This window comes from Corvus cornix, chromosome 1 (genome assembly GCF_000738735.6).
Source record: "Corvus cornix cornix isolate S_Up_H32 chromosome 1, ASM73873v5, whole genome shotgun sequence".
Classification (NCBI taxonomy): domain Eukaryota; kingdom Metazoa; phylum Chordata; class Aves; order Passeriformes; family Corvidae; genus Corvus; species Corvus cornix.
This window is the reverse complement of record NC_046332.1, coordinates 89496205-89507573: the sequence shown is the minus strand read 5'-3', so window position 1 is coordinate 89507573 and position 11369 is coordinate 89496205. Positions and strand designations below refer to the sequence as shown.

Sequence of the window (11369 nt, the reverse complement as noted above, 5' to 3'; positions counted from 1 at the left end):
TCTTTGTCATTTCACATGCGTATCGCAGTGCCTTGACATTGTGTTTTAAGAGCAGACCTACTACCAGGGAGGGTAACAGTCCCCAGCTGGCTCCCCCTTTCTAATCCATTTTCCCCCTTCTCATCTTAGGCTCCTTTTGAGGAAGAAATAGTTCTGCTGAGACCCCATGCCTGGACTTTGGAGGGCATGGCACAGTGGTCTGATATGAAAGCACTGTCCCTGCGGGCGGAAACCCTCCTCTGTATCGTGCGCCTTGCAAGAAAGTCAGCGAGAGGACCTTGGAGTAGCCAAGCATCTGGCATCAAGCACAACAATCCACTTCACACTATGCGAAGGAAAGTTTGTTCCAAACCACATACTTTGTGGTGCTCAATACTGGTGTCAAACTGGTTTGAACTGCCCCGGATCTAAAATAAAGATCTCCATTGTGGCATGCCAGTGAGCTTGTCTTGCTAAACCTTCCCTGTTTATGTTGAAGGTACAGAGCCAATGTAATGCTGTCTTTTCACCCACGGATGGGCGCAATAGGAACAATTCAGAAAAGGTCTGTTTAGTTTTTTTTCTCCTTGTAGTTGAAAAAATGCAAGCTATCAGAAACAAGCCTATGTTTGAAGGTACAGTTTTCAACATGTGAGCGGGAAACATATGTACTGGCACTATTCAACAGCTCTGTAAGGGCTGTGCTCGAATTTTGGCTTTTAATCTCAACTCTGTTAGAGAAGCAAAATGGAATGGAACCTGATTATTTGTGCTATAGCCTTGTGATGCTCATCCTATAACTGTTGGGGAGAGAAGCAAAACACTCTGCTGAAGCTTTGGGTGAGCCTGAGTTTCAGGGGGACTCTAGTCTTCACAGGTTCTCACTTTGCTGCCTTTCTTCCCTTAATATATGTTATATGGGGATTTTTTTTTTTTTTTTTTTTTGGTCTGCTGTTCTACGTTTTAAAGTGAGTACAGACTCAATCCTGCTGAGAGAGAGAGAGCTCCCTCCATCACAAGCTCACGTTTGGAAAGTGCCTACCCACTTCGACTGCCTCCCTTCAAGTCATCGTCCCCCTTTCAGGGGAGAAAAGAAAACCTTAAAAGAGAAAGAAAGAAGCCGGGGTGGAGGGGAGGGGGAGAACCCCTGATTCCTCAATGACCTGCACAGCTTGGACAGACCTTCAAGATCCCCTTTGCCTCCTGCAGACAAGCTCCGATGGAGGAAAAAACTCACATGCCTGAACTTTTAACGTGGCTTGGGGTTTATACAATTCAGGCTCAAGTTTAACAATCTCGGGGTTGGGGACAGTGGGGGAGAAGGGAGAAGAAAGTTTGGATTTAACTCTTTGTCGCTAAAAAATCACCACAACCAACCCCCCCAGCCATCAGCAAAAGCGACCAGCGTCCCCGGCAGCCGGTGCCCGGTCCCGAGGCGGCCCTCCGCCACACAACGGCGATGGCTGGCACGGAGAGGCAGCCCCAGCCCTGGCTGCCAGCGCCCTGCGTGCAGCCGCGCCCCGGGGCTCCCCTCGCTGCCCCGCCGGGGGGCCGCCCTTCCTCCGAACACTGCGGGGGAAGGCAGCCCTGCCTGGGGTCTGCGGGGCTGGCAGGGAAGTTTTTTGGTACTGCTCAAGGCACACACGCACACATACACACACATATATATGTGCGTATATATATATATCTCATACACACACGTCTTTATATATAGATTTATATGTAGGTGTCTAGTCTATGTTTAAATTATTCTATCTATACACACAGTCCTCCTCTGATGAGGTCATTCTCCCATATATATGAGATTGGGTGTAAGATGCCAGAATCTAAGGCCAAGATCTTATCTCTGCCGATCTAAAAGCAATATAAAGTAAATGTTAGCAGAAGGGGAAATAAATTTTGGAGAGAAACATTCAACAAGGTGTCCCTGAAGGCTTTTCCTCCGCCCTCCCCAGCCGATGTGCCCACGCACTTTATGCCAAAGAGAGCCATTTCTGCGCAAGAGACTTCTGCTTCAGAGCAAGGACAGACTGCACCCCGCATCGTGGGTCTGTGCCTGGCAAGGGCTGCACCTTGACATTTTTAATCCCCTCTTCCCTTTCCCTAGCTCTCCTCTCTAATGCGCTAATCGACTGCAGCTTATTTATTTTTATTTTTTTTCCCCTGGGGCTCCAAATGTCTTAATTTTTTTTTTTTTTTTTAATTTCAGGAAACTCAAAACGGAAGGGGGGATGCTCCTTGAAAGTGTGACTCTAAAAAAAAGGGTTTTGCTTTGCAGCTATCAGTAGCACCAGGAGACAGCTCCATTAAAAAAGTAGTTTTCCACTGCTCTTGAAAAGCCGTTATTTTTTACATCGCTTTTAGGAAGATAGATTAACAAAACATCACATTTCAAGCCACTCTGATCTGTAATTAAATGGAGGAGCCGGTTTGTATTCTCCTATGGCTTTTACAGAAGTTGCAGTGATCCAAAGTCAGGTTGCTGTGTCAGAGTGGCATTTTTATTAATGAGAATACAAAAAGCTTGCATATTCTTAGCCCGGCTTGAATTTAGTTGCTAAGCAACCGCTGTATGGTAATTCATCCGCGAAATTTAAATCTTGGAGAAAGGATCCTGCGTTTTGCTGAATGGTCGCCACGAGGAAAACAACTTGTGGGACCCGCGGCAGCTGCCGCCGCGGCACCGCGCCGCCCGCCCGCCGGGTCCCCCGGGCCGCCCGCCGCCCCGGGACGGCCCGCCGGGGACGGAGGGCAGACGGGCAGCGGCGGCCGCCCCGTCGGCGCTCCCCGGCCCGGCCTTCCCGCGAGTGGGGGGGCGCGGCACCACGGTTCCCCCGCGCGTGGCGCGGCCCGGGCCCCGCCGCAGCCGCCCCGGCTGGGAGGGGGGAGGGGGAGGCCGGTCCCATCGCAGCCCCGAGGGCGAGGCCCCGTGGGCACCGCCGCGGACCCGGCTGCTCCTTTGGGTGTCGGGCAGGACGGGATGGGCGGCGAGCCTTCCCCCTTTCGGTCTTCACCCTTTAGCTTTTTGTGTTGCCAAAGCCTCTCAACCAAAGAACTCCCTACTGCTGTGTCATTGACACTGCGGGGCCGCTCGCCGCCCTCCTCTCCCCTCGCTCCCGCTGCCTATTGAAGGTTGCGCCCGCTCCATTGTGCCAAACTGCAACTGAAAACACCGATGGGGCAATAACCACCTCCCTGCCATCTCCTCCGATCGCTCCATCCAGCCACCCATCCCTCTCGCCATAGGCGACCAAGCTCCTCGCCAACCCTGGCATTAACAAAATGAGTCCCTGTCCTCAAGCGCTCGCCCCACGCCTGCCTCCGAGGTCGGGACTTGTTGCATCCCTTTTAGAGTTTGATTAATTACCCTGGAACTTAAGCAAACTAAAGTACATGTGGCGAAGAAGCTCACGCCTACAGTTTGGTCCTGCAGCTTGCCAGTTACAGAGGTAATTTTACACTCGCTTCCAAATGGGTACGAGCATCTCTGCGCTTTAGAAAGGTATCCCTGTACAAATATATAGAAGTATCGATTTTGCTGTAGCTTGAAGATGTTGATCATTTATTACAAAAATAAACGAATAAATACAACAATGTATTGTTGCTTTCAACAGGATAAATATTTTACAAATATATAATTTAAAAAAACCCAAATTTAATTGTTAAAGTTATTTAAAATAGTACACTTATTGATAAAATTATCAATAGTATATACTGCATTTCATATTAGAACCAATTATTCTCTAAACGTTCCATTTAAAACCATTCATACAAAACAAGTTATGAGCATTGTAATGTGCAAACACAAGTCACTATATTAAAGCATAAGGATTCTGTAAAGATCACTTTCCGATAAGAACTGCTGCGGTTTTAAACCAAAGTAGAGCTCTCTGCTAAATTTCGGAAAATACGCAGACCAACAGCAGTGACATGACTATTTTAAATACACCTGAAAATGATTTATTGTGTACAGACTCGACGGGGGAAGGATGGGATGTGAGTGAGAAGACTGGGGCATAGTAGAGGACTGCAGGATATGAAAATGTAAACTATAAATAATCACATCTCGGGATTACCCAGGCTGATCAAACATAACTTTGTGAAACATTTGGCTTTCCTTTAGGCAGGGGAAAAAAAAAAAAAAGAGAAAAAAAAAGAGGAAAATGATGCCGACTCCGTTACCAAGCACAGAACACTGATATTATAAATGAATACAATTACTAAATTCATTAAGAGATCTGGAGATATATAACAATATTTTCATTATTTACACGTGTAACAATATAACCCTTAAGCGCAAACCCTCTCACTTATTATCTACCTCTTGCTATCTCAGAGACTCACAACCCTGAAATTCCTAAATACATTCAAAGGATTCAGTTTCTCGGGGGCGGGGGAGGGGGCGGAGGCGGCGGAGGGGGGAGCGCCCATGGCCTCACTTCTTGTGCATAACAAGTCCACGGAACGGGCACATTTTGCCGGTCCCTCCGACCACACGTTACTCCTCCAGCCTAACCCCCAGCTTTTCGGAGGCAGCAACCCGCAAAGGTTGCCTTTTAATAGAAACCAGCGTGAAGCCTAACGTTAGCTCTTTGTTGCCATCCAAATCGAGTAACCAAATACCGCTCCGAAATTTAAATAGACTTTCTCCGCGGCTAATACAACTGCTCCCCTTCGTGTGTGAAAACAGGATCCCACCTCACGTGTCAGTGGTACCCGGCCCCCGGAGCAGAGCCCGGCCGGGCCGCCTGCACGCCGGCTCCCGCCCGGCCCTTCTTCCCTCCCCAGCTGCAAAATCAGCCAGCAGCTTCTGCTAAAACGAACAAAAGAAATAGCGTCCTTTACCCTTTCGGGTTCTCTTTCCCTTTGTTGGGTTGGCTTCTTCCCCCACCCCCCCCTCTTATTTCCTCCGTGTCAGTAGGGCCTTTCGGATTTCACAAATCAAACCGACGGTGATATTTACTACGAGCTGGTGTTAAAATAATGCATCCCGGTGCGCGGCTCTCAGGTTGGCTTTGATTTATGGACTGACACAAGGCCTATCTGAAAGGAAGAAATGCTTGTTGTTCCTACAGCAGTTTTCTGGGGGTTTAACCCCTGCCTCAATAGCACGTAGAGAAGCAATGCAGGAGGGAGAGGGCGCGGAGAAGGGGAGGAAGAGGAAGGTGAGGAAGGAGCCACAGACGAGCTGGATCATAAAAGAAAACCTTATTCTCTAGAAGACTGTCAATGGGGGCGGGTGGATGCGTTAGATGCAGCTCTCTACTTCCCACAACCTCCCCGCTGCAAAATTAAGAGAGTTGAGACGGTCATTCACTTGTCCCTACATTGCAATAAATTCCGGAGGATAAATATGACAGGTCAGCTAGTGCATCTATTGGCATCTCCAACGTTACTGACACGCGCGTGTGTTTGCAAAGAAGGCATGGCAGCGCTGTGGCAAAGTGGAGGACAAAACTAGACTACACCACTTCACACCCCATAGCAAACCCTTAAAACAACAACAGCCACAGCAACAGCAACAACAGAAACGGTGAACTAGGCAGACCGCACGTAGGATGCTGAAAGTATTATTCTATATATTCGATCAGAAAAAAAAAAATAAACGTACCTTTTCTTTAAATTATAAAGATAAAATAAATACAAATATTAATACATACATAAAATGAGTCAAAATAAATTATAGCTCAGCCCCCCTTCTCCCTCTTGGCCCCCCCCCCCCCCCCGCACCTCCCCCCCCATCTAGCCTCAGTTTGGAAAGAGAGGAAACAAGACTGAACTTTTGGAAACATCCCTCTTAGCACCGGCCACGCGGGACCAGAGGACGCGCTCAGGTATCGCCCGAGTGCCAGCCTAAACCGAGCCGCGACAGCCCTTTCTGGGAGAAGGTAGCATTTGGTGAGCTCTAATCTCGCCGTCCTTCCCGGTGACACAGGGTTCTCGGGGTTGATGGAAGGGGCCGCGGACACGGGCTCGGCCGAGAGGCGGGCAGGGGGAGAGCCCCGCGCCGGGCAAGCAGCAGCAGGGGTGAGGCGGGGGCACTGCGGGGAGCACGGGCCGTGCAGCCGGCAGGTCGGACCCTCGGTATTTCTCTCACTTTAGCAGTATGTCCCTTCAGAGAACTTTTTTTGTTGTTGTTTTTCGACACAGTGTTTATGCATCAGACACAGACTATTTCATTCTAACAAATTTATTTTCTCAATCAGCTCTTACGGAATCACTACTCAAATTAAATTACAATCAAATTATCACATCAAAAGATACCCTTATTACCTAACAACTGTCCATATTTTCATTTCATTTTGATTTGTGCTCGTCTGAAAAAAACACGTAATACAAGATCTGGGGAAAAAATAAATTACCGTTTTGCAGCAGTTCATAGGTATTCTGAATAAAATATTAAAAGAAGTCATTTAATGAAAATATAAAGCAAATTTTTTTTTTTAGATCAACAACGGATCTAACAATTCTATATTGCCGTCTTTTTGAAAAGTCTGTTTATTAAAACCTACCAAAAACACTGCTTGGAAATGGCAGTATTATATAATCACATCCACAGCACCCATTCAATCAAAGTTGGCAACGGATTTAGGAGAGGAGAAGTTCAGATAAGTGCAGCTGCAGATGCTCAGTCCTTCTAAATCCCTTTATCTGAATCAGTCCAGAAATAAAAAATAAAAATATTAATAAAAAAAATATTAGCAGTGGATTTTTTTTATGACTCTTCCATGATGATTGGCAGCCGTCAGGAGCAGGACTTTGACAGCCCTAAATTATTTCCCTTTCTCTCCCTGGTTCCCTTAATTCATGCAAAGTCCTTCTACAGAGCTCGAACTTTAGGGACCAACAACCTCTCCTTCTCTCACCCTCCCCCTGGCGTCTGTCCCTCCCCCCTTTCTCTTCAGGGTCAGTTTTCTCCGCGTGCGGGCATTTATTTCCATATTTTTGTTCTATAGCTATACCTATATATATAGATAAATATATATATATGTATTTGCTTCCCTATTCAGCCTGCTTGTTTTTAGTGCTGTGTGCATATTTTTTTTTCCTGGAAAAAGTGGACCCTTTCATTTTGCAGAATATATAGCTATATAGATATATATGTTTTCAGAGTGGATGTCTGCCTTGCACCAAAATTCTACGGTTTGGCCAAGAAAAACAGGGTGCTGGAATGCAGCAGGCACCCTCTGATTAACCAGATTATTTTTCTTCTGCTTCCCTTTTTTTGATTGCTCCCATTGAAAAAAAAAGAAATAAAAAGAGCGAGAGAGAAAGGAGAAAAAAAGTTTCTGTGATTCATAGAAGAGAGCCCTTTTGGGGATAGGGGGAAGAGTGCGGGGGGGGGGGGGGGGGAGGAGGGGAGAGAAGAAGCGCAGACAGTGATGTTCCTTACTGCGAGAAGGGGATAATTTGGAGAAAAATAAAAATAAAAATAAAATTTAAAAAGCCCAAGCCCACCCCCCCAAGCCCTTTCCCCACAACCAACCAACCAACCCCCCGGCACATCTGCAGTTTTGGTGCATTATGCATCTCCACCCCGTTTTCCCAACGCGGTCTAAACGCTCTCGCTCGGATCGACCTTCTCCACCGCTCCCTATTGGTATCGATCTTATATATATATAGATGCACGCATATATCCATATATATATAAACACAAGCAGTCTGAACGAGCCTGGATCGTGTGTGTGTGCGCGCGTGTGTCTGTGTGAGCGTGCGGCTTGCGCGGCGGTGCCGGAGCCGGTGGCGGTGCCGGCGGCGGTGCCCGGCCCGGCCTGGCCCGCGCTGCCCCCGCGCTGCCCGGCCCGCCCGCGGTGCCCCTCACTGCACGCTGGTCTGCAGTCCGTGGTGAGGGGGCGGCGTGTCGGAGTTGACGGTGCCGACCTGGGAGTAGACATCGTCGGGGGTCTGCTGCTGGATCCCCGGGGGGGTCATCCGTTTCTCTTTCTGCCTCCGATTGCAAAACCAAACCCTGACCACCTCCTTCTCCAGCTGCAGGCTGTCCGCTAGGTTCGTAATCTCCTGGGCGGAGGGCTTGGGGCATTTCAGAAAGTGGCTCTCCAAGGCCCCCTTGACACTCACCTCGATGGAGGTCCGCTTCTTCCTCTTCCTGCCCTGGGCGGCGATCTTGTCGATGCTGGTGGGACTGCCCGTGGAAGAGTCGGCTTCCTCCAGCCACTTGTTCAACAAAGGCTTCAGCTTGCACATGTTCTTGAAGCTGAGCTGCAGGGCCTCGAAGCGGCAGATGGTGGTCTGCGAGAAGACGTTGCCGTAGAGGGTGCCCAGCGCCAGCCCCACGTCGGCCTGGGTGAAGCCCAGCTTTATCCGCCGCTGCTTGAACTGCTTGGCGAACTGCTCCAGGTCGTCGGAGGTCGGCGTGTCCTCGTCCGAGTGCGGGTCGTGGCTGTTGACGCCGCCGTGGTGCGGCGGGTGGTGCCCGGGGTGCTGGTGGTGGTGGTGGTGGTGATGCCCGGGGTGCTCGCCCAGCTCCGGCGTCTCGCCGCGCACGAGCCCCGGGTGCACCAGGCTCTGACCGCCGGGGGGGGGGCTCAACATGCCGTTCACCGTGAAACCCCCGGGCTGCGAGTAGAGGAGCGACTGCTGCTGCTGCTGCCCGCCGGCCATGGAGGGTAGGTGGGCGGCCGCCGCCGCCCCCCAGGCCGCCGGGTGCCCCTGGTGCGGGGGGCCCAGGTGGGGCGGCCGGTGGTGCAGCGCCGCGCCCGAGTGCAGGTCGTCGCGTCCGCCGCTGCCCTTGACGTCGGGCGGCGGCGGCGGCTGCTGGGGGCTGCCCGTCATGCCCACGGGGCTGCCGGACCAGGGCGAGCCCGCTTCGGCGGCAGCGGCGGCGGCGGCGGCGGCGGCGGCGGCGGCGTGGGGCAGGGCTGTCACCCACTGGTGGGCATGGCTCAGCATATGGCCGCCGTTGCTGGCGGCCATGGCGCCCGGCATGAAGTCGCTCTGGACCATCTTGGCCGCCGGGTCGCCGCGGTAGCCGCCCGCCACCGAGGTGACGGCCACGCTCCCCGGCTGCATGCCGCCGCCGCCGCCGCCGCCGCCGCCGCCCGAGTCCGCGTGGACGATGGAGCCGGCCGCCAGGATGCCGTTGCCGGGGAGGTAGGGGTTAGAGGTGGCCGCGGCCATCCCGCGCCCGCCGCCCGCCGCTCGCCCCCGCCGCGCCGCAGCCGCCGCTGCGCCGCCGCCGCCGGCTGCCGGGCGCCCGCCGCGAGCGCCCTTGCCCGGGGCTGCCGGGGCCGCTGCCGGGGCCGCCGCCCGCGCCGCCGCCGCCGCCGCCGCCTTCCCAGCCTCGCCGGGGCGCCGGGGCGCGGGGTTCACCTGCTAGCGCTCCGCGGCGCGCTCTCCTCCGCCCGTCCGCCGGCCGTCCTGCCTCCGCTCCGCGGCGCGCTCGTTGCGGTCGCCGGCTCTCGCTTCGCCTTTTATATTTTTTAGCCTTTCTTTTTTTTTTTTCCAAAAAAAAGAGAAATATTTAGCTGTACATGTAGTTTTCCTCCGCCTTCTTCTCGCCCGGGTTTGCTGCTCTCAGGGAGGAAACCAAACAAAGGCTAAAAAGCGAAAAAGGGGGGGGGAGTCAAAAAGCCCCCGTGCCTTCTCCCCTCCGCTCCCCTAGGAGTACATCTCCTCCTCTCAGCCTTCCCCTCTCAGAGTGAAACTTTTCCTTTTCTTCTTCCTTTAAGGCTTTGTGTGTGGGTATATTTTCCTTTTTTTCTGGCTCTCTCTCTGTCTTTCTCTCCTCGGTTTCTCGATCTCCTTTTGCTCTGTTATTTGCAAGTTTTGTTGGTGTCCTAAGAAAACTTCCTGTGATGATGATGGTGGTGATGGTGGTGATGATGCATTTCTCAAAGTTGTGCTGTTGCTGGAGCACTTTGTCCCCTTTGAAACAAGAGTCCTGCCGGAGCCTTCTTGCTAGAGTCACGCTCTGGATAAGACATTTTTTTCTCTCTACCTTTCCTTTAGGCGGTCGGAAGAAAAAAAAAAAAAAAAAAGAAGTAAAAAAGAAATTTTAAAAGTTGAAATTTCTCGTTACCTCGCGAATTGTTTCTTTCCCTCTCCCGCTCTCTCTCTCGCTTGGTTTGTTGTCTTTTTTTTTTTTTGGTTGTGTTTGTTTTGCTTTTTATTTTAATTCCAGCAGTTGGTCGAGGGAGGAGGCGGAGGAGGAGCGCCTTGGTGGAGAGGTGTGTGTATGTGTGTGTGCATATATGGTATCCTTTATACACTAACTCCAGCGGGGAAGTTGGCTGCCGGGCTGGCAGCGCGCACTGGCGGTGCCGGAGTCCCGCCGCTCGTCTCTCCCCGCCTCCCTCTCCCGGGCCGTGCCCGCGCCCGCGCCCTCCCTCCCTCCTTCCCTCCCTCCTCCCTCCTCCCTCCCGTCCGTCCCTCCCTCCCTCTCCTCCCTCCCTCCCGCCGCCGCCCGGCCCCGCCGCGAGGAAGCGGCCGCTGCCGCCCGCACCGATTGGCTGCGCGCCCCGTGACGGACAGCGCGCCGCCGGCCGCGCGGCCCCCCTTCCGGCCGTTCCGATTGGCTGCTTTTTAATTTAGGCAAAGTGGCGTCGGAGATGGAAGTTGCCCCCCCCGCTTCCCTCCATTCCTCCTCCCTCTCCCCTTCCTCCTTCCTCCTCCCTCCATCCCTCCCTCCCTCCGCCTCTTAACTCTTCCTGCCCGGCGGACACACGCACCTCGGAGCTCTCCCGCCGTCGCCGCTCGGGCAGGGGCGAGCGCGGGCGGTAATAATTAATAACAACAGTAATAACGACAATAATAACGACGCCAGAACCGGGCGGGATTCGGAAAGGCGTCTGTGCAGAGGTGTCACCGCCCGGCACACGCACCCGCCTCCCTCCAGCCGGCAGTGCCCGTACCGGCATTCGGAGCTGCCCCCCCCCGCGCTCGGCCCCGGAGGCGCCCGCCCCCCGTCCGCCCCCTCCTCCCTTTGTCCGCCCCTGCACCCCGGGGTGCGCCCCGGACCCCGGCAGCCCGCCCGCAGCCGTCACGCCGGGGGGCTGGCCCGGCAGTGCTGGAGAAGGGCCGCCCCGTCGGCGGGGGAGGCGGCAAGGGGAGCCGGCGTCCGGGCTTGCCCTCCGCGCCGCGGTCTACTCGCAGGGAGCCAGCCCCGCGGCATGAAACGCTGTATTATTTCTCGTCCAGCGGAAAGAGTTAAGGGGGGCGGGGGAAGGCGGGGGGCGCGGGGGAGAGATGCGACCGAGCGGAAACACTGCGCGCAGGCAACCTCAGTGAACCACGGAGAAAGAGAAAGTGGCAACAAAAACAAGGGCAAATTGAACGCTCCTCGGGGACTGCCGGTGCCATAACACCGCTCGGACACGGAGGGGACACGACGCTGCCGGTGACCGCCTCGCCGCGCAGCGCCGTCCCACGCG

General features: G+C 53.5%; 1 protein-coding gene across 1 annotated transcript; it reads right to left on the bottom strand.

Moving 5' to 3' along the window:
- Window positions 1–7736: 7736 nt before the first annotated feature.
- On the bottom strand, window positions 7737–9117 carry POU3F3 (POU class 3 homeobox 3). Its single transcript, XM_039549098.1, has one exon. The coding sequence runs from the start codon at window positions 9115–9117 to the stop codon at window positions 7798–7800; it is 1320 nt and encodes a 439-aa protein (XP_039405032.1). The 3' UTR covers window positions 7737–7797.
- Window positions 9118–11369: the final 2252 nt, after the last annotated feature.

Bases quoted from the DNA above. Each gene is read 5' to 3' on its own strand.
- POU3F3 (XM_039549098.1), bottom strand. From the start codon at position 9,117: ATGGCCGCGGCCACCTCTAACCCCTACCTCCCCGGCAACGGCATCCTG.